Here is a 22,499-nt window from a genome sequence, read left to right as displayed (position 1 = left end):
CGTGGGTCATGAAGCCATCAGCTTTTGGGGCCTACCTGCTGCCTTTTGATCCCACTAGTTCTGGGTCTCCTGTGGAGGCAGCTGTGTTGGGCATCATTGTCAGTACTTCACACCTAAGGTGGATGAGTACCCCATGAGGCTCCAGAAGCCAGACAGCGGGTCAGGGAGGACTTCTTGGGCAACAGGAAGCACTGGAAGTACTGTCTTCCTCCTTCCCTAGTATCAGATCTTTCTTTGCTGCAGTCTGAGCACCATCTGGATGACTTAGTGGAGAACAGAACAGGAAAAAATTGCTGTGGGGAGAGAGATCCTGTTCCAAAAGGACAGGCAGTGAGCCCAGAGCTCATCTTGGCTGCCTTCGTGTGGGAGGGAAGGCGCGGGGTCCTGGCAGGCCATTTCTTCCCTTAAGTCTCTGAGACCTTGGCTCCTGGCCTTTGCCCCAGGCTGTTTACCCATAGTGGGTCTGTAGTCTTGTCCTTGTTTCAGGGCCTCTGTGACCTTGTATATAGACATAGCAAGGGCAAATCTTGTGAGAAGCTTCCTTGCCTCTCTCCATGGATAATGTTGCCTCTTTTCTCTAATTGCTTAAGGGTAAGGGTGGGTGTCTCCAGCCAGAGATGAGGAGCAGAGGTACTCATGAGGCAACTGTTTAGATAAGCCAGAAAGAGTATAAGGCAGGTGGGGGGCAGAGGGGCAGGATCTTGGCAGCCCTGTAGATCCATCCCTGTCCCAAGCCTCTGGGGCCAGTCTTAAAAAAACCTTAGCATGTGGGCCCTGCTAGTACACCTTAGCCTCAATTGGAGTTAGGGGTGGCGGTGAGCAGAGGGCGCTGCTGGAGGCTACCCCTGTGACCAGTGTTGGCTTTTTCTTATGGGAACATGGCACAAGGGCAGTGTAGGGTTGCTGGCTATGGAGTGGAGCCTGGAGAGCTGGGTGTGAGAGCCTGCAGAAATGGTGGAATTGCCAAGTGAGTGCTGGTGCTGGCATACTGTTGGAGGGCCTGCTAGGTATGAACCACAACAGGATTGTACTGGGTCTTTACTGTGTACAGCCCTGAGTGTCTAGCCACTGGTGGTCTGGTTGTACTGGACGCAGTGATCAAGGGGCTTTGTCTGCCCCTGACCATAGCCTGGCTGCTGTTTTGTCTGCTGTATAACCCTTCTGTGGCATCTGCACTATGGCACCTACTGCCTCTGTGCTGCCAGCCCAGGACCCTGCCTCTTCCCATCCCACAGCTGGGCCTTGCTGACTGCTGCCTGGCATTTCTCCTTGATCATCTTTTTCTTGATTTTTCTTGAAGTAGTGCCAAGGGCCCATGCAAGCAAGCCAGCCCTTGGGCTAGGCCATAAAATGTCATGGTTCTATTCTGTGCAAGTCATAGGGCTCCAGAAGACTGGCTCGCCTGCCACTGCTCTTGTGGCATTCTTGGTAGCATTGGTGGGGCTGCTGTCTCATCCTGTGACATGGAGCCACAGGATTCCCAGGGTAGGCACCATGAGTGAACCGGAAAAGGGGATGTAGGCTCTAACTCCATTGAGGGAGTCATCACCAGACCTGCAGGACTCAGTGGTGGTGGTGCTGCTGTAATAAATCCTTTGGTGGCATCAGTTACAGAGGGGACAGTGGATGTGGCAGGCACTGTGCTCATCATAGGCACCTTAGTTGTGCGTTAGGTACCTGCAGCTGTAGACTCAGCACAGGGGTGGTATGGCTGAGGCTCTGCTTCTTGGTGCCTGTCTATGCCACTACTGCACTGCATCCCCTGCTCAATGCCTACACCTGACCTTGCCTGGGCTGGACATCAGGCTGGAGTCATGGGAGCCAAGACACAGGACTGGACTTAGATATTGATGCAGTGTGTGGCCCTGGGCAGAACCTGGATGTGGTCATCTTGTGGGACCCAGATGTAGGCCCAGAAATGGAACTTGGTCATTAGTGGGATATGGCCACAAATCAGGACACAGAATATGGATAGACTGCGGTCAGTATCCTGCCCCATTCTTGAAGGTCCACAAGTATTAGTGACACCAAAGCCTCAAAGAGCTTGTGTTCCAATCCCAAATTTGGGGATCTTCTCAGCATCCCAGCAGCTCCAGTTCCACAAAGAAAACAGTTCTCTTTCAGCCTGATTCTCAGTGGGTCCTGGTCCCAGTGAGAGACTGTGGGGAGATCCCCCCAAGCACCTCTCCTCTGCCCCACCCTATCCCAACTTCAATAAAATATCTTGTCAAACACTTGCAGATGGATTTCAAGGTCTAATTTGCTTGTGGGTTTTGTGACATTTGCATGCTTTGGCAAGAGAGGATAAGTATGTCAGATTTTAAACTAAATCATTACAGAACATCTTCGAGGTCCTTCCTCGGCCCAGACCTCTCTGTCTCCTAGCCATGTGTGTCTAGGTGGACGCCTGAAAAGTGCCGGACTTAGGGAGCCCCTCTATCTGCCATTCGACACATTATCTGTGCTGGAGGCTTGACCGGTTTCCCGGGGGTTCGGTTTTTGTTTTTTGTTTTTTTGTTTTCCTTCTCAACGGTTTCCATGACAACTCCAAAGCTGTGACCTCAGAAACGTGATAGGAACTCGCAGTTGCTCCCAACAACAGAAATGGGATGGTCCCAAGGTTTCCTGCTTCTGTGCTGAACACCTTCCCTCCAGGTCCGCGGCAAATCTCCCCTGAAGTCCTGCCGCCCCCTAGCACTTACTTCACTTCTTCAAGTGACCCGTAGCGCGAAGACGGAAGTGAAGCGCCAGGAAAGACCGGTTTGGGCGGCCTCTGTCTTTTAAATGGCGCCGACAACCCTGGCTAGCCCGCCCCCGAAGGCTACCATTGGCTCTCCCTGGCGGCTTCGCTCTCCTATTGGTCAGTGAGCTAATGCCAACGTGCAGATTGGCCCCAAAGTTTTCTTTCGGTTTCCGGTGTCCCAGCAATGGCGGCTCTGGACTCGCTGTCGCTTTTCACCGGCCTTGGCCTGAGCGAGCATAAGGCCCGGGAGACGCTCAAGAACACGGCTCTGAGCGCGCAGCTGCGCGAGGCGGCGACCCAGGTGGGAGTCCCTCTGCCCTTGACCCTGGCTGCCGACTGTGTTCCAATGCCGGACCGGGTCCCGATCCCGATCTACCAACCTTGTCTAACTCATGTTTTTCTTACTGGGCGTGGGGCTTCTCTCCTGACCCCTTGGACCCCAGGCGCAGCAGACTTTGGGCTCCACCATCGACAAAGCTACCGGGACCCTGCTATATGGTTTGGCATCCCGACTCAGGGATCCCAGGCGTCTCTCTTTCCTTGTGAGCTACGTAGCCAATAAGAAGATCCATACCGAGCTCCAGCTGAGCGGTGAGACCCCTGCCTGCTCTGCCACTTCCACCTCCAACTCCTCCCTTCAGCCAGTACCCCTGTCTGGCTTTGTGCCAAATCCCCCAGTGTCTCTATGCTTCTACTGCACTCCTCTTTAAACCCAGGCCCTGGCAGTGAAGGGTGGAGAGGGTCACTCCTGGTGAGACTGACTAGGGAACTGTGTAGGTCTGAGGGAGAGCCTTGCTCAGAATACGATTCTTTCCCGTGGTCTCAGAGCTTCTCTAGAATGGTGCAAGGCTTAATCTCTAAGGAGGCCAGATTGTAATTATTGGGGTTTCGTGGGGCTAGGGCCTTGTCTAACTACTTCTTGGAGCTGAGCTACCACTCATTGGTTCTCTTTTCTCAGCTGCCCTTGAGTATGTGCGAAGTCATCCCCTGGACCCCATCAACACAGAGGACTTTGAGCAGGAGTGTGGTGTGGGTGTCATGGTGACCCCAGAGCAGATTGAAGAGGCTGTGAGTCTTTCCTTAGGCATTGGGTACCTCCTTAGTACTGACCCTGGAAAGGAGTGGCTCAGGTTCTCCACCCAGGAAGAGCCAGGGTGAGAGTGTGGGTCCCTAGAGCATTTCTGAAGGACACTTTTCTGAACCACATGGTTTGTCTTTCTGCAGGTGGAAGCTGCCATAAATCGCCACCGGCCCCAACTCCTGGAGGAGCGTTATCGTTTCAACATGGGACTGCTGATGGGTGAGCAGGGCCTGGGGCAGAGGACTATGTTGTTCTCTCGGGTCATACATTTTTTTCTGGGCATAAGTGAGAGGGAGGAGAGGGAGGAATAGGAGCATTTTAAAAGTGGTCTGGCTGGGCCCAGGCTCTGGTTCTTGAGGTCAGCCAGGACATTTTCTTGTGAAAGAGAGTAGGAAGTGTCCTTCTTGGCCTTTCTGTAGCTCCTTGTGCCCATGTTTCTAGGAGAGGCTCGAGCTGTGCTCAAGTGGGCAGATGGCAAAATGATCAAGCACGAAGTGGACATGCAGGTGGGCAACTCCTTGAGCTGAAGCAGGCAAAGACCCTGCCATGGACAGTGCCTAGAGTCCACTGAGGGATACGTGGAGGTGGGAGGGAAAGAGACCCTGTCCCTATTCTTATGGTGCATAGAAGAGCCTAGTGTGGCACAGCAGCACCTTGGTGGGCAGTAGAAGACTTGGGCGTCTAGATTGTGCCTATATTCTGGTGAGTTGCTTTCCTCTGAGCCTCAGTTTCCTTATCTTGTAAATAGAGGTGATATGGCCATCATCTCACATGATGGCTGAGAATCGTAAGAAGCTGATGGCTGAGGTAGTTTATTGTCGTGATGCTGAGCCCACAGTTCCTCTCTCTAAGTGGCAGTTTTTGTTACCTCTTTTGTCACCAGCTTTTGGACTCTCAGGGGGGAAAGAACATTTGAGGCGAGCAGAACCATATGAGGAGCAGAAATGGGATGGGCTAGGTAGGTTCTGCAAGGCAGTGTTGGTAGACAGACCAGGAAGCCCTTAGGTGGGTAGATGGGGTCAATCAGGGGCTCCTTGAAACGGAACACTCCTGTTTCAGCCCTGACTCTGGTTTCTGCTCAGGTTCTTCACCTTCTGGGTCCCAAGACAGAGACTGATCTGGAGAAGAAACCCAAGGTGGGGCTGAGTATGGTCCTGGGTCCCTGGGGATGAGGTGGGGTGAGACTTCGGGCTGGGGAAGGGAGTATCTGACCCCACTGATCCTGAGACCCTGACCCAACTTCTGGGCTTCTCTCAGGTGTCAAAAGCTCGGCCAGAAGAAAAAGACCGGAGGACAACAAAGGACATGATGGAGAATGGTGAGAGGCTTGCGGTCCCTGTCACATTCAGCTCTCTAACTTCTAGGCTTTCCACCTAATGAGTTGTTATAGCCCAGTCTCCTCAGGCCATTAGCTTACTCATCACCCTGCCTTCCGCTGCCAGACTGGAATTCCTGGTGTTTCCTTTGTTCCCATTACCCAGACGTTAGCATGAGGAAACTGAGAAGTCTGGCTCTGTATCTCTTGTCTCGGGTTGGGGAAAAAGGGACCTACCTGGTTTTCTTCTGATTGTGGGATTTAGGTAGTACCAAGAGGTACCTCCCTGAGCTGGATGGGGTAGCTGTATTCAGAGGATCAGTTTTCTTTGGTCTTTTCTTCACAGGTGAGGCTGCTAACCAGGCCCTGTCTCTGATGGAGCAGCTCCGAGGGGAGGCGCTTAAGTTCCACAAACCTGGTGAGCAGGCAGATTAAAATCCTGGGGAGGGTGAGATCTTAATAGCAATTCTTACAGCCAGCGTAGGGAGCCTTGGGCTGCAGCCCAGTCCTTAGGCTTGTTCTGGCCCTGGCAGGTGAGAACTACAAGACCCCAGGCTATGTGACCACGCCACACACCATGGATCTACTGAAGCAGCACCTGGAGATCACTGGAGGACAGGTGTGTGGAAGTACTGTCGGGCAAGTTAGTGCCGTCACTTGCCAAGGGGCCTGGGCTGCCTTCAAACTGCCCCATCTAACCTATCACCGTGGCCTCCCTGGGAAGGGGCATCTGTTCCTTGATGGTAGTCTCAGTTCTGGCTTAATTCCTCTGTTCCCATTTCCCTTATCTCAGGTACGGACCCGGTTCCCACCAGAACCCAATGGAATCCTGCACATAGGACATGCCAAAGCCATCAATTTCAACTTTGGCTATGCCAAGGTGAGTGTGTGGGGATCTGGCAGTCAGGATGACCACTTGCTGCTCCCAAGGCTGGATACCAGAAAGGTGTCCCTGCCTTTCCTGCTGCTCCTATAATGTGCCCAGAGCAGACAGAGGCCATGGAGGGGAATCACATATGTGATATGAGGCCAGGAATCCATTGGGCTCATTGGGAAAAAGCTGTAGGTGAGGCAGTGAGTTCAACTTTGGTGAAGTTCCCAGTGCGACTTCTCAGGTTTAGAAAGAGGATGTCTGCAGTTGGTGTAAGAAGCTTTGTTTAAGGTATTTAGATATAGGAAGATGAGTGAAACTCCTGAAGGCGTTTTCAATTCTGACATGGGAGAGCTCTGAGAATGTCCCAGTTTGATGGGTTGGACTCTGGAAGCTGGTGATGTGAAAGCTCACAGATTCTATGACTCCCTAGGCCAACGATGGGATCTGTTTTCTGCGCTTTGATGATACCAACCCCGAGAAGGAGGAAGCAAAGTTCTTCACTGCCATCTATGACATGGTGGCCTGGCTGGGTATGGGCTGGGCAAGGGCTGGGAAGAAAGATCGGGTGGTCAGTGGGCCTCTCCTTGGACCGTGGCTTGCCATTGGGTGTCCCTGGCTAGTTGCTCGTACTGTGTCTTTTTCTGCTCCAGGTTACACTCCTTACAAGGTGACATATGCCTCTGACTATTTTGACCAGCTGTATGCTTGGGCCGTGGAACTTATCCATAGGTGAGGCCAGGGCTGCCATGTAGAGCCAGGCAGGCTGCCCAGGACATAGCCATCCTGGGCGCTCATACGTGTTCACCATAGGGGCCAGGCCTATGTGTGCCACCAGCGAGGAGAGGAGCTCAAAGGCCATAACTCGTTGCCCTCACCCTGGAGAGATCGTCCCATAGAGGAGTCACTGCTGCTCTTTGAGGTGGGGTTCTGGAGGGGCAGTTGTGTCTGGGTGGGGGTGGAGGAGGAGAAGCCCCTGTGCTGAGAGGCCGTCTGAGCCCTTGCTCCTGTCAGGCAATGCGCAAGGGCAAGTTTGCAGAGGGTGAGGCCACACTGAGGATGAAGCTGGTGATGGAGGATGGCAAGATGGACCCTGTGGCCTATCGAGTCAAGTATACACCACACCATCGCACAGGGGACACCTGGTGGGTGTGAGCATGGGGTGGGGCTATGGAGTTGTAGAGTGGGGTGGTGGGCCATGGGTAGGGCGGAGTGGGGCTGGATGGTGGGGCCCATTGCCTATGCCCTGCAGGTGCATCTATCCCACCTATGACTACACACACTGCCTCTGTGACTCCATCGAGCACATCACCCACTCACTCTGCACCAAGGAATTCCAGGCCCGGTGAGGGAGCTGGGCCCGTGGGGTGGGTAGGGCCAGTGGGAGTCCAGAGGCCCTTCCTGTGGTCTCCCTGATCTGAGGTGGCCAGACCTGACTCTACCCTCCCACCCTAGACGCTCTTCCTACTTCTGGCTGTGCAACGCATTGGATGTCTATTGCCCTGTTCAGTGGGAGTATGGGCGTCTCAACCTTCACTATGCTGTTGTGTCTAAGAGGAAGATTCTCCAGCTTGTGGCAGCTGGTGCTGTGCGGTAGGTGTGATTGTTTGGCTCACTGAAGGTTGGAAGTAACTAGTGGCATACACTGCCAAAGGCCTTCTCACCACCTCCTTGCCCACAGGGACTGGGACGATCCACGGCTCTTCACGCTCACAGCCTTACGACGGCGGGGCTTTCCGCCTGAGGCCATCAACAACTTTTGTGCTCGGGTATAGCCCAGTGGGCTGGCTGGGCAGGTGGGGGCTGAGCAGAGCAGTTTGTGGTTGTGGCTATGAGTGATGCTGATCTTTCCTGCTAGGTGGGGGTGACAGTGGCACAGACCACAATGGAACCCCATCTGCTAGAAGCCTGTGTGCGCGATGTGCTGAATGACACAGCCCCACGGGCCATGGCTGTGCTGGAGCCATTACAGGTCATCATCACCAACTTTCCTACTACCAAGGTAGGTGTGCCTCTATGTGCGTGTGTTTGGGGGGGTGCACCTGGGTCTGGGCTTGGGGGTCCCAGTGTCTAGTGTGACTCAGACACCCTATCTCCTGCTATAGTCCTTAGACATCCAGGTTCCCAACTTCCCAGCTGATGAGACCAAGGGCTTCCATCAGGTTCCCTTTGGACCCATGGTCTTCATTGAAAGGACTGACTTCAAAGAAGTAAGTGGGGGGGTGTGAAGGGCCCTGTTTGCAGCTGACCCCAGTCCTGAGATCCCATCATCTCTTCTGTTAGTCCACCTCTTTCCTACTTCAGATGAACCAGCCCCTGCCAGACATGGGGGTGGGGGAGAAGCCTCTTGTACCTTTTTGACATGTGCAGTCTCTTGTGTCCACACCACTTCTTACCTCTAGGAAGCAGAGCCGGGTTATAAGCGCCTGGCATGGGGCCAGCCCGTGGGCCTGAGGCATACAGGCTACGTCATCGAGCTGCAGAATGTTGTCAAGGTGAGAGCAGGCTGCAGCCTTCCTACCTCAGTGAGGTAGGATCTGGGTGCATGCAGCCTCTAGTTCTAGTAGTGGTCCTTGAGTCTAATTGTAGGCCCCTCGACTTCCAGGGACCCAGTGGCTGTGTAGAGAGCCTGGAGGTGACCTGTAGACGGGCGGATGCTGGAGAAAAGCCCAAGGCCTTTATTCACTGGGTGTCACAGCCTCTGACTTGTGAGATTCGCCTTTATGAGAGACTGTGAGTGAACAGAGCTGGGGTGCAGGCAGATACAAGATGGGCATTGCCTGCTGTGGCTACCCAGCTGGAGTCTTGACCTTCCTTCTGGCTGCAGATTTCAGCACAAGAATCCTGAGGATCCTGCTGAGGTGCCTGGTGGATTCTTAAGTGACCTGAACCCGGTAGGCTCATGGGGTATAAGGTGAGGGTGGTGGGTCTCCCTGGCTGGATGGCTACCTGAGTTCCCTGCCCACAGGCATCGCTACAAGTGGTGGAGGCAGCGTTAGTGGACTGCTCTGTGGCCTCGGCAAAACCCTTTGACAAGTTCCAGTTTGAGCGGCTTGGCTACTTCTCCGTGGATCCTGACAGCTGCCAGGGACAGGTGCTTGAATTTACGTGCCTGCCCTTTGCACAACAGTCTGTGGTGGCTCCCATTTACTGTGCCAAGTGCTCTACCAACATTCCCTTAGTTAATCCTTACCACCTGAGATGGGGTTCATGTTTTACTGATGGGAAACAGGTTCAGAGGTCCATGCACAAAATTTTGTATGGACCCTGCCTTTCTTACTCCTCAAGGTGTAGGGGTCAGGCATAGTGGTGGTTATAATCCTTATAAAATGGAGGTCCAGAGCCAGCCAGTCCCCTACCCAAAGTCATAGTTATTGAGAAACTGAGTGTCCTGACCCTCAGCTCTTCTGGGATGCGGTGAGGGTAGGGTCTGGTGAGGTCTGGGCCTCCGAGCCTGGTTCTGGCTTGGTCGTCATTCTTCCCCATCTGTCATCCAGCTTGTCTTCAACCGGACTGTCACACTGAAGGAGGATCCAGGAAAGGTGTGAGCTGTAAGGAAGCCCCGTGGACCTACCTCATGCTTCTGGAGGCTAGGGGTACCCAGACTCCATGTCAATAAAGAACGGCTAAATCCCCTGGAGTCTGTGTGTTATCTTTCTGCACTTCCAGCTCCTGAGGACCTTAGGGACTTGCTGGGGTTAGGGGGGAGATACGGTGCACACAGAGCAGTACTGACAGCTTTGAAACCACTGGTGCACTTCGTAGTGCTCTAGGGCAGGGACCTGGGCCTGAATCGAAATCCTCTGCACCTGGTCTGAGGGGCTAGGAGGCTCTGGGTGCTGTTCCACTGTTAGCAACCTTGTGCTAAAGGAATCGAGGGTTTGTGTCTGCCTGTGTGCCTAGGCAGATGAAAACACCTGGTTCTCAGTCCAGTCATTCAGCAAATAATTATTGAGTGCCTACTACGTGCCAGGTAAACAAGGAGAAGAGGAAGACTTGTGCAGTGGCCTTCTAAGTTGACTGTCTAGTTGGGCAGAGGGTGACCAGGCACTTGTGCAAGAGAGGTTTCCCTGGGGCCTGTGCAAGGCTGGAGGAAGTTCCTGACCAATCCTGTGCCTCAGACTACTCTCAGGAGTTGACTCCTTGGGGAACCCCTAAGGACCAAGGAGATGTTTGCCAGGGCACTAGGAACAAGTGCAAAGGCCCTGAGGCCCTTTTTAAAAAAGTCTATAGCCGACTGGTTGTCCTCTGGGGCAGTGTGGGCTACTAGTGAGGTCCACGTGTGCCTGCAGCTTTAACACCCTCCACATTTTCCCTGTATACAAACACCAGGCTACTGGAGGCCCGCTTTAAGGTGGACTGGGTTGCGGAAGGCTGGATTAGGATGACAGCGGATTGAGGAGGGGGTTCCAAATGTTAAGGACTCCTGCACGAGAGTGACTCCGGGCTTCCCAGGTGGGACGATGGTACGGGGGCGCAGAGTCTAGATCAGCGGCTGTGGGGGCTACCTTAAGCAAGAGACCGGGCCCCGCCCCACGTGGGGCTGCGCGACTGAAGGAGGCCCAGGCACGCTGCAGAAGGTGGGTCCAGGGAGCAAGCTTGGAGCCCCAACCCGCCCAGGCTCCAACTCCAGGACTATCTCCGGCCCTGGCTCCGCCCAGCATGGAGGGGCGTCCGGGGGCGGGGCGCTCCGCCCTACACTCCTGGCTCTACTCGCCGTTTCTGCAGCCGGAGGCCAGGCCTCTCGCCTCGGCTGAAGCGTTCCCTTTAAGTTTGGCCAGGAGGCAGTCTCAACTCTCGCGGGATCCGACGCTTCGGTTATCGCGAGATGGGCATTCGGCACCCATTGGCTGTGAGGGTTGAATGTAAGATGGCGCCCAGGGAGCTGTGAGGGGAAAATCCTGTCGGTCTTGGAGCGGCGACGGCGGAACCGGGGCCCCGAGCGGTGCGGCGGGGCCGGCGGGTAGAGCGGCGGCGGCGGCGGCGACGACGTCGCCGGGTGAGGGCTGCAGTGGGGGCAGGGATGCGGCGAACCTGCGGGCCTCAGACAGCGGGCCCACCCCACACAACGGCGGGCGGGGGCGGGCGGGCGGGCCTCTGCCGCTGGGCCCAGGAGACCTCGGGGCGGCTCCGGAGCGGAGAATGTCCCTGGGCTCGCGCGCCCCCGCCCCTTGTGGGGTGGGGGAGGCAGGTCTGGGACTCGGGTGGGCGCGGCGCGCGAACGCGCATTGGTTCTCGCGCGCGGCCGGGCCTGTTTATACGCGGGCGCGCGCGCGCTGTGCGGCCCTCTTGGTGCGCGTGGCCGCCGACGTGCGCGTTCCCGGTTCTGATATCTCCGCTTCTGGTGCTGCGGCCCTTGGGCAAGAGCGGCTTTCTGTGGCGCGCGCCCGCCCGCGACCCCCGGCTTCGGGGCGCGCGCCCTGCTGTTGGGTGGCGCTGCCGCCGCCGCGAGGACGCGCAGGACACCTATGCTGCGTGGAGCGGCGGCGAGCTGGCGGGCGGCTCGCAGTGTGAGGAAGGTTGTGGGTTGGGCCCTTCCTGCTCTGGTGACGTCCCCGGACCGCCGTGGCCTAGGCCTGGGGAGAAACCAACCGGCTTTGCCGTCTGACTTGAGGATCCGTTCTTCTGCGAGGCGGGCGAGATTGCTCGTTCTTCTCGAGGAATGCAGTGACCTGAGGCCAGTGTGCGGGGAGGGTGCTGTCCTGTTTCTGAAACTGAGCCCCGTAGGTCTGTGAGGGCAGCGAGCCCCCTCGAGTTTGCTCACCTTGTTCTGGTGCTTTGTGCTGGAGAGGGAAGGTTAATCCTGGAAGGCTCTTCAACGGTACCTGCTTTCTTGTCATTGGAAAGTAATTCTTCCATAAGCGCAATTCCTACACGTCACCTCTGTGCGCTCCGGAAGGGGATCCTCTTCTGTGGTCGTGAAACTACCCGAGCTTTAAAATTCCACTTCAAATCCTTAAATGCAGCCTTTTCTTCTGTGTGGGTGGGAGGGGCTTAGTTGTATTCTGTTAGACTAAGGAAGGCCCGCTATCGCTCAGCCAAAAAGTTGCCCAGAACAAAATTAAACAACCTGCGAAATCTGTGCTTTGCCTTCTTTATAATTACAAAATTCCCCAATAGAAATTTCTAAAATCTGTTCTGTATCACTGCAGAAGTCACTTTTGATGTAGAATTTCAGTCCTTTTCAGCTTTTTTGTTGTTCTGGTACTAGGGGAATTCTAGGTTTGTCCTAGAGAAATATGCACTTCTTTTTTCTAAGACAAGAAAGACATCTGACTGTTTTACAGTCTTGCTTAATTAAGTTGAAGGAAAAAGAAGCTAAGAGGAAGTAAAATTAGCAACCAAATTTAATGATGGGGGGTATTTCTTTTAGTATACTGTATTTTAGGAACAAAGTTAAAATTTAAAAAGAGGCTGAGGATGGAAAGGACTTCTTTGTTCTATCTTCTTCAGAATGTTACAAGTCTTAAGAACTCAGGACAAGCAGCAGAAAATACATGCAACATGGTGACTGGTGAGTTAAAATCATTCATATGCTGAAAATATGTGTGCAGTCTTTTTCCTAGTAATATCGAAACATTACAAATCCTGCCAATCATTCTGGGTGCTGTCTGACAGAAACTACTAAGTGCTGGGAAATTGAAGATGTGGGAGAACTGCATCTTTGAATCCAGCCACAATTTGCTGCTTGAACACTTTTCTTCTCTTGAAATGTAAGTCAATGCAACTTTCAGGTTTTAGCATGAGGATGCACCAGCTTTTCTAAGGACCTTAAATGGTTCAAAGAAAAGCAGTAAAGTTTGAGATAGACTTAAAATTTTAATATACCTTTTAGGCCTGCTTGTTCCGGGATATTTTTGTTTTTAACTATTAATTTTGAGATCTGCCTTTTAAATTGGTGCTTGTAGATAATATTTTTTGTAAGCTCATTAACTTAGATTTACCTATTAGAAGATGTCCTACTTCCAGCCCTCTGTGATGAATAATTTGTGTACCTCTTCAGGAACCTTTGCTTTCCACATCCCGTTTCCAGCTTATGTTGTTGCCATTTCACACAAAAGATCAAATAGGGGTTCAGATTCCTTATAAATTTGAATTGCTCCCAAAAGGTAACCAAAGTCAGGGGCTCTATGTATGGCTGTCTTCCATTATGACAACTTCAGAATCAGGGACCTCTTCCTTAAAGCTTGCATGCTGTCTTTTAATTTAATCAGTTGTGGTTTGTCCTCTATGTGTCATGCTTCTTGCTTGTCTACTTTTTAAATGGCCACTCTTTATCTGTAATGGTCTTTTATTTCTCAGCCTCAGAACGAGGTGTTATATGAACACCTGTTCTTTTCTGTTACTTTATACTTAGTTGCCCTGCATTTTGTTCCAGATGTTTTAAGTCCTCTCCAGGCTAAATGCTTCATTTGTCACACTGGATTGTGATTTCTGATTGTGGCTGCATGAACAAATGATAGATTAACCTCTTGCTTTGCTGAAAAGGGGGAAAGAATGAATCTTTGGTGTCAACACTTGAGGCTAGAGCGAAATTGTAGTTAGAGCTGGTCGGCTGTGACAGAAAGCTTTTTTTTTTTTTTCTTTTTTGTAATACCTGTAAATTCAGGGGATCTGAATGAAATTTAATGAAAAGTTATAAAATGAGCCACTGTGTAACTACCATCTCTTCAAGAAGTAGAACAATGCCAGCACCCCTGCACCCTTCATGGGTCCCTTCCTAGTCGTAGCTTCTCAACCACTAGAGATAATTATCATTCTGACTTATGTGACAATTGTGTTCTTTTTTTTTTTTTTTTAACTTTTATCACCTTCATATCCCTCAACAACATAATTTTGCTTTAGAGTTTTAGGTAAATGAAATCATGCTGTATTCTATGTTTTCCTTCTTTTAGCATTGCTTTAATTCATCCATGTTGTGTGCTACTGTAGTTCATTCATTCCAGGTTCTTTATAGTATATGACTATACCACAGTTTATTTATTCCTTCTACTATTGATAGACATCTAGATTCCTTCCAGTTTGGGACTGTTATTAACAATACTACTATGAACATTCTTGTAAAAGTACCTTTCTGTATGTGTGTCATACAGACCTCGGGATAGAATTGCTGGGTTATATGGAAGGAATATTGTCAGCTTTACTAGTTAATGGAAATGGTTGTGCCAGTTTACAGCCCATTAGTTTTTGGTGGGAATGTGAATTTAAGTTCCTGGTTGAAAGTGTGTTGTCCAAAAATAGAACCATGGCAAAAATTCCCCTAAATCAGGGATTCCTCTGGTAAAGACATGGGGCAGATGAATGGCCCAATGGGATAATACCAACACAAACCATATATTGGTTTAGTATCTTGAAGAATAGAAGCGTATCTCCCAATTTGTTTCTTTGAAATGATTCTTTATGTTAATTAGGACAAATATGACTGCAACTCCTTAAAATAGAAATTGATTTCTTTTTTAATGTGAATGTGTTCTTCAAACCAGAGTTATGACAAAGCTATAAGGAGCCATCTACACATAGAGTAGATGTGAACCGTGAGAGGGGCCCAGTAACATGACTGGGCAAACAGGAAGAGACAGGGCTCTGAGGCAGCTCAGAGTTTCTTCTCTTAGTCCATCTCGTATTCAAAACCCACTTTGTGGCACTGCATGGGGAACTGGGAAGAGGTATCAGAAATTTGAGGCGACCCAAGATAGGATGATTTTGGTGAGTACTTAAGTCTTCCTTTAGTACCTAAATAGAAAAAAGAAAGAAATGCAAAGAGACGTATGAAAATGTAATAGATTGTTCCTTTAGAAAAACCTTTGTCCATCATACCTTTTTGTGTTCTTGTTATAAAATAATAAAAGTATTGATAACTTTCATACATTGAGGGCCTAAATCTATGTCAGACACTGTGCTAAGCTCCAGTAGAAGGTACGGGGAAACACTAGTGATTAATAGGTGTATACGAGCGAAAATTTCCTAGGTCTGTTGGTGTGGGGTTTGTCTGTTTATTGTTTTGCAAAGCAGCTATGCTTAAAAGTATTCAGAAGCAAATGCTTGTTTACAGACTCCCCTATCCCAGTGAGCCCCAAAGTGTTTTCCTCTTCCTCGCTCTTTCCTTTTTGACTCCCAGAAATTGGGAGTATTCAACTATCCCTCAAGCTTCATGTTTTTCTGAAGTATTTTAATTAATCTGTTTGTTTACTGTTCCTAACCAAGCCTTTGAGTTGGAGCTAATTAAGAATCTTGCTTCTTTGGGGGCTGTAGAGAGTTTATCCATTTCTCTATTACCAAGGCTCACTCTTGTGTTTCTTGTGAGCAGCATCTTGAAGAAGTTGACAGTCTTCATCAAGGTCTGGTGCTTGATGATTTTGTCTTTAAGAGTTTCAGATTTTGAGGGAAAAATGCTATGATCAGCCAGAATTGTTTGTGTCTTTTACTGTTACTGTGGTATAATTACTGTGTAAAAAGATTAATTTTTAATTATCTTTTTGATTTAATACAAATTGTGGAAAATACAGGCGAGTATTAAACAGGAAGAAATTTAAGTTCTCTGTGATTCTACCACTAAGGCATAACTACTGTTAGGTTTTTTTTTGCGTTTTTTTCCCTTAGGTGTGTAAACAATACGGGGGTATATAAATACAATTGTATTGGTTCCCTGTTCACATATTTATTTCAGCGTTGTTAAATTTAAGTAAACAAACTTAGTGTTGAGGGGACAAGGAATCTTCCAGATAATAACATCTTTTTTTTTTTTTTTTGCTACTGTGTTAATAGAAAAATCTGTTGAGCACTCGGTAAATGCTTAGGAGCAGACTTTTCTTTATATGAATTTGGTATAGGATAACAGTGGCATTTCAAGTCAGTGGGCAGAGGAATTTCAATAATTCAATAAATGATACAGGGACAAGTTGCTTGCTCTTTGAAAAAATAAAATTAGACTTTTACTTCACATTATGCAGAATAAATTTTAAGTGGATCAAAGCATCGTATTAAAAAATTACACTGTAGGGGCGCCTGGGTGGCACAGCGGTTAAGCGTCTGCCTTCGGCTCAGGGCGTGATCCCGGCGATCTGGGATCGAGCCCCACATCAGGCTCCTCTGCTATGAGCCTGCTTCTTCCTCTCCCACTCCCCCTGCTTGTGTTCCCTCTCTCGCTGGCTGTCTCTATCTCTGTCAAATAAATAAAATCTTAAAAAAAAAAAAATTACACTGTAAGTTAAAAAATTGTAGTTGATTAACGACCTGATTTTATGGTAGGGAGGGCCTTTTCTGAGCATAAAAACAAAGGAAGAAACCGTGATCACCACTATTGAGAATTTGCTTAATTTTTCTCAGTGTTTTATATTTCCGAAGCTTTCCCTCCACCACCCCCTCCGCCCCCCTTCTAAGCAGCACTTTTGTGTCAGGTCAAATGCTGACTTAGTGTACTTTCATTATTGGGATGTGTCAGGCTGGTGGATACTGCCAAGTGAGCAGGTTAAAAGGACAAGAAATGAAGCCATGTGTGTTTTAGTCTGTATAAATGGGCAGATTCAAATTGGCCTTTTCCATTAAATTTTTAAGTTTTCCAGGGGGTGCTTGGCTGGCTCAGTCAGTAGAGCATGCAACTCTTGATCTCTGGGTTGTGAGTTTGAGCTCCACATTGGGTGTAGAGATTACTTAAAAATAAGATCTTAAAAAGAATTTTTTTAAGTTCTCCATTGAATCCATTATTGGTTAATATTTTTAGCTTCCTCCGATTCATTGGTTCTCAAAGGATTTTGTGGACTTGTACAGACAGAGTCCATGAAGAACCTCCTAGGGGCTTAGTGAAAGAAAAAAGCAATGGGAATTGGGAAGCCGTGGTTTCTGCTGGAAGCTCCACTGACTACAGTCGCCTGGCTCTAAGCTTGGAGCACTGCAGAGGGTTTTTATACTTTGTAGTCTAAACTGTTTAAAATACAAAAGGTGTTTTTATCATAGAATGTTTCAAATATTTTCACAAGGATACAGACGAATAGAATATCTGTTGAGGAGCCTTTATCAGCATTTTCTAAGTTTTAAAGAATTTTTCCTACTTCAGGTTGTTGGTGTTTTGTTTTAATGAAATCTTAAAGAAGGAACTTTGAGACTTTATAGCAGGTACATTTCCAAGCTTTCATTCCATTCTTTCTTTTTTTAGTTTAATTTAATTAATTAATTTTTTGAATAGGCTCCACACCCAGCATGGGGCCCAACACAAGGCTGGAACTCATGACCCTGAGATCATGAACTGAGCTGAGATCAAGAGTTGGACACTTAACTGACTGAGCCACCCAGGCGCCCCTTATTTCATTCTTTCTGAGAGCTGAATATCCATCCATCTTATTTGTCCTTTTTGGAATAAATTTATAGTTGGACTAGAGTTTCTTACAGTGATTTATCTTAAGATAATATTCGAGAAATTCAGGCCGGATTTGTTTGGAGCAGAGTAGTTTTTATCATCTTTGGAAACTTGATTAAAAAAATAATAATGTCCCGAGTAACTTGGTATGAAATGCTGTATTCTAAAAGTAAACTATTGATTAATCCCTTCACTAAATGTTTGTCAAAAATAGAGAATGCGGGACTTTAATTTCCTTATCTTACATAGTGGGAAGTCTAGAGATACTCTAAAATTAATAAGTCTACAAATAGAAGTTCAAAGCTATGAAAGTGATCATGGCAAAAATAACAATGTGATTGGCAGAGGTTGGTGAGAGGAGGATGATTTAAATGCCTTAAACTTACCTTTCCTGAAGGACAGGTCAGTGTTTAAAATTGGTAGATCAAGAAAGCATACTTACGTGTTTTTTTGTGGGGGGTTTTTTATTATTTTTTTTTTCTGTACTATTTGAATATTTTTTCTTAGAGAATGGATGTGTTACTTTTACTTTCTCCCCAAAACCAAAAACAAACCAGGAAAGTAGGTGTAATTCTACCCTGAAAACTAAAGAAAACTTGTTTCTAGAAAAAGAAGCTGGTGTAGTTCTCCTTTATATTTAACATCAGACTTCAGATGAGGTTTAAGCCTCCTGATTACTGAGACTTGGAATAATGAAGGGAAATAAGTCACTAGGAAGTTTTAGGGTCTGCCTTTACCATACAATGTTTGTATGAAGGTTTTCTTTTCTTTTTCTTTTTTTTTTTAAGATTTTATTTATTTATTTGACAGAGAGAGAGCCAGCGAGAGAGGGAACACAGGCAGGGGGAGTGGGAGAGGAAGAAGCAGGCTCATAGCAGAGGAGCCTGATGTGGGGCTCGATCCCAGAACGCCGGGATCACGCCCTGAGCCGAAGGCAGACGCTTAACGACTGCACCACCCAGGCGCCCCTGTATGAAGGTTTTCTGATTCTGTAAACTTAATTTATAACTTTTGGGGGTATTTGTGTTTGTTTGTATTGATTTTCTCCCAGATTTGAGACAATGGTTTTGCTACATGGTTCTCCATATTTTTTTAAAAATTGCTTAAACACTGTAGCTATGATTCCAGTACAGATTCCAGTACAGACAGTCTTCAGAATTTAAGCAGTGTCTCAGTATTTTATGGGAATACAACTAATTGCTGAAGAAAATAAATTTGGGGAAATATAAGTTTCAGTTGACCTCTGCCATTCTTTTATTTGGAGATGGAAAACTGAAATATGTAACAGCATGGCAGAGAACCAGTTAATTGCTGTTCATGTATCTCTCCTTTGTCCCTTTTTGAGCCAGAAGGGTAGGTATGTTTAGGTATTTAGAGTCACATGTTGGGAATTCTGTAATGTTGTTGGGTCTATATTATGAGAGCTGCCTTCTTCAGAAGGAAATTCCAGTCATGATGCTCTTATCAGAGGGGAGATTTGACACATTCTGTACCAGTGTGGTGAGTGTTTGTGGGTCACCTACACTGGAATGTCCTTTGAATAGGTAACAAAAGGATGATGTGCTTGGCCTTGGTGGTGGTCTTACTCATTTGTGCCATGGACATCATTGAGAGCTTAATTTCGAAGTCTCATAGCAGACCTCCTAATTTTCAACTCAGAGAAGATACCTGAATGCCACTGCAGCAGAGAGAAGGAAGAACTGAGCAAGGGAGATGGTCAGAAGAGAAGTGAGAAAGGGACAAATGAGTTAAATTTCACATTAGAGGCTGTCAGCAAAGGTTTTCACCTTGCCCTCACCTGACTTGCACTTGCTGTTCTCTGAACTTTATTGTGCTTGCGGTTTCCTGAGAAATAGAGGTTCTCCTGAGAGTAGTGGCCTGGGATTTGATTTTAGGCAGGACAAGGTATATGTGTTGTTCTTTATTTATGGAGAAATATATTTAGAATATATTCTATGCATCATTATAAAAGATTTATTGTTGGGTCTATTCTCTTTGAAAGCACCCAAATATAACTTGTATAGTATACTTACAGTGTCCCACAGAAATGTTGCCAGTGTTAGTAACTTAATAGCAGTAAAGATCGTATGTTTTCTTTGGTCTCACACTTGTCCTGGTTATATAGGTTCTTCTCCCAAGATATATACTAACCATTTACCAAGAAAAAGGGTAACATTTATGGTTGTAAGTTATAGATGTTACAGGGACAAAGAGCCATAATCCTCCTTTTTTGCATTCAATTGCAAATGCAATGTATATACATATATGTACCTACAGTGTGTCAGCTATTCAGAGAGTATTGGAACACAGTGTTGTCTGCCAGGAGTTTAGAATCAGGTGGAAGAGATGAGATGATTATCCATATGCCTTATATCTGTAACATAAGGCAGAACATCTGGGCAGTGAAAGAGAGACTGGTATTTCTAGCTGTTTTTTTCTTTTCTTTTTGTTTTTTTTTTTAAGATTTTATTTATTTATTTGACAGAGAGAGACAGTGAGAGAGGGAACACAAGCAAGGGGAGTATGAGAGGGAGAAGCAGGCTTCCCGCGGTGCAGGGAGCCCAATGCGGGGCTCGATCCCAGGACCCTGGGATCATGACCTGAGCCAAAGGCAGACGCTTAATGGCTGAGCCACCCAAGTGCCCCTGGTATTTCTAGCCTTGATGCCCTTCTAGCCTTTTCTTGATGGCTTAAGGAAACAAACCACTTTTCCATTTGCAATTGACAAAGAGTCATTTTTGGCAAAACGGTTCACATGGTTTGTGTGACTCTCATATCCTGCTGCTGCTTTTATTCTGGAGGTGGTTCTGATCCAGAGGGGAGGGAACAGTATGAAAGCAGCAGTGGCAGGGCACTCAGCAGTCCATAGATAGATTGCATGGTTGCCCCCCCAGGTAATTGAGAATTACTGTCTACACCAGCAGATTAATTCTTAGGATAAATACCCAATGACAAACTTGCCGAACTGATTTCTGAATTTTAGTAGTTACGTTATTTGAAGCATTATTCAACTCCCTTCCCCAACTAATTTTAATGATACTAGTTAGTACTTATATAGTGCTATCTATGTTGGATGCTCTTCTAAGTACTTTACATATGTTTAATCTTTCTGTCAATTCTGTATGGTAGGTACTATTTTGTCCTCATTTTATATGCAAGAAAACTAAGGTTAACTAACTTGTGCAGGGTTTCAGAGCTAAGGAGAGATCGAGCTGGGATTTGGACCCTGATAGGCTAGCTCCAAAATCCATGCTTTTGACCAGTAAGCTGTGCTATAAAAGAATGGGAGCAGTATATGGCAAACAGATTTTTGGTGTGTCTGGTGGGAGATGAAGTATATATTCCCTTTCTCTAGGGTGTTGCTTCAGCTAGATGGCATATGTGTTCTTCACTCTAGGACATCGTTGGCTGCAGAAATTGAATATGTCAGTAGGAATCCCTGCTCCTAGCTTCCTTGGTAGTCCTCTCTGTGATGGTCACAGAGTAGTTTTGCATGTGACTTTTATTGTCCAGTGCTTGGCTCTGCAGAGAAGATGGCATTGGCCTAGAGCTGGGTGGAGAGTGTGTTTTCAGCCTGTTTCATCCAGTACTGTGACGCATGCCTTTGTTTTTTGTTTTCAGTGTGATAGTTTGATTTAAGAAATGTTTATAGAAACAATTTTTAGACATTGTTAACTAAAAAAAGAATAAGGTGGTATAATAACGTTTTTTGGATTCTAGATGTACACAGCTGCCCTGAATGTTCCACTCTGATGCAAGCATGATTGCTCTGCATTTCAAAATATGAAAACAATAGCATAATTTTGACTTCTGACCATTTACTTTATTTCTAGGAACCCTAAGGACTCTGCAATATGAATAATTCTCTGGAAAACACCATTTCCTTTGAAGAGTACATCCGAGTGAAGGCGCGGTCTGTCCCGCAACACAGGATGAAGGAATTTCTGGACTCGCTAGCCTCTAAGGGGCCGGAAGCCCTTCAGGAGTTCCAGCAGACAGCTACCACTACCATGGTGTACCAACAGGGTGGGAACTGCATTTACACAGACAGCACCGAAGTGGCTGGGTCTTTGCTTGAACTTGCCTGTCCAGTCACCACCAGTGTTCAGCCACAAACCCAACAAGAACAGCAGATTCAGGTTCAACAGCCACAGCAGGTTCAGGTAAAAGGGAGATGTTGAGGTGCATCCTGTTTAATAGATTTTATTTGCCATCAGGGTTTTGGTTAGTAGGAACATCACATCTTATATACAAATGTCCAAGGTTATTTTCACTAAGGGGAGTACTCTGGTTTTTTTAAAAAACATCTTATTTAACATAAAGGCTTTCATAGTTAGTACGAACTAAAAATATTTGAAACTACCATAAACTAAAAAGACTACAGATACTTGCCGTTTGCTTTGGAGAATTGAACAGTATAGGAATTAGTGGTCTTCTGGGACTAGATTTGGATGTGACACAGCTGTGTGTAACTGAAGGTTCCCTTTTGTCTGTGTCACCCTGAACAGATCAAGAGCAGAGGAGGGGCTCATCTTAGCTCATTATTTACAGCGTGACATTTGGAACTTGTTTTAAAATGGATAGGATATATTTTAGTGATCTTTATTTAGTTTTATGGTTCCCTGACTTAGGTCACTCGTAGATTTCTAGGTCTTCATTTACTATTTGTAAAACTCAGGAAATAATGCTAATTGATAATCAGCTTACAGAAAGAGGAGAAACTTAATACATGTGCTGAGAAGGTAAAAGTGCCTCTTTAGGCTTTCCTCATATGAAATTAACAGTATGGTCCATTTACAAATGCTCCTTTCTTGCTCCTGTCTATTGTGATTCTATTTCATTTTGCCCTCAATGCTTTTTCCACCAAGAGAATTAGAAAGGGTAGAACCTGACGGAGGGGCAAGGACTGTGGAGAGGTGTGTCTGATGGGCTAGAAAGACTGTGGTCTCTTTGCTCCTTAGGAATGTGGGCAGGTATATCAGAAGGACCTGGGCTCTGGAGTTGCATTCCTGGGTTTAAATCTGGCTTGATCTCCTATTTATTGACATGATTTAAATCTTCTTAGCCCTAGATTTTTCATCTGTTAAATAGGAATAATACTATTTAGTGAGACTGAATGAGATAATAGACAAGAAA

The 22,499-nt window shown here is 47.3% G+C and overlaps 2 protein-coding genes across 7 annotated transcripts in view; both read left to right on the top strand.

Moving 5' to 3' along the window:
- The first annotated feature begins 2,889 nt into the window (after positions 1–2,889).
- On the top strand, positions 2,890–9,650 carry QARS1 (glutaminyl-tRNA synthetase 1). Its single transcript, XM_026500819.4, has 24 exons — positions 2,890–3,044; positions 3,187–3,334; positions 3,702–3,811; positions 3,968–4,043; positions 4,266–4,330; positions 4,907–4,960; positions 5,082–5,142; positions 5,486–5,557; positions 5,673–5,758; positions 5,933–6,019; positions 6,444–6,543; positions 6,664–6,742; positions 6,824–6,932; positions 7,025–7,155; positions 7,263–7,355; positions 7,466–7,603; positions 7,692–7,779; positions 7,869–8,012; positions 8,116–8,220; positions 8,413–8,505; positions 8,616–8,743; positions 8,838–8,904; positions 8,979–9,104; positions 9,508–9,650. Exons 1-24 carry the CDS (start codon positions 2,928–2,930, stop codon positions 9,556–9,558), a joined length of 2,328 nt encoding a protein of 775 aa, XP_026356604.1. The 5' UTR covers positions 2,890–2,927; the 3' UTR covers positions 9,559–9,650.
- Positions 9,651–10,854: 1,204 nt separating this feature from the next.
- Positions 10,855–22,499, top strand: part of QRICH1 (glutamine rich 1) — a 48,043-nt gene continuing 36,398 nt past the window's right edge. The window contains exons 1-4 of one of the 6 annotated variants that reach the window (XM_044384840.3): positions 10,855–11,009; positions 12,464–12,524; positions 12,629–12,723; positions 21,197–21,526. In XM_044384840.3, the coding sequence (XP_044240775.1) occupies positions 21,218–21,526 (309 nt within the window). In that variant the 5' untranslated portion in view covers positions 10,855–11,009; positions 12,464–12,524; positions 12,629–12,723; positions 21,197–21,217. Of the gene's footprint in view, positions 11,010–11,300; positions 12,525–12,628; positions 12,724–21,196; positions 21,527–22,499 lie in introns of those variants that run through there. The other 5 variants (XM_044384842.3, XM_044384843.3, XM_048226758.2 and 2 more) reach the window with 5 other exon arrangements.

The sequence above is a fragment of the Ursus arctos genome, unplaced genomic scaffold (genome assembly GCF_023065955.2).
Source record: "Ursus arctos isolate Adak ecotype North America unplaced genomic scaffold, UrsArc2.0 scaffold_14, whole genome shotgun sequence".
Classification (NCBI taxonomy): domain Eukaryota; kingdom Metazoa; phylum Chordata; class Mammalia; order Carnivora; family Ursidae; genus Ursus; species Ursus arctos.
The sequence above is the reverse complement of the archived record's forward strand: the minus strand, read 5'-3'. Positions and strand labels throughout refer to the sequence as shown.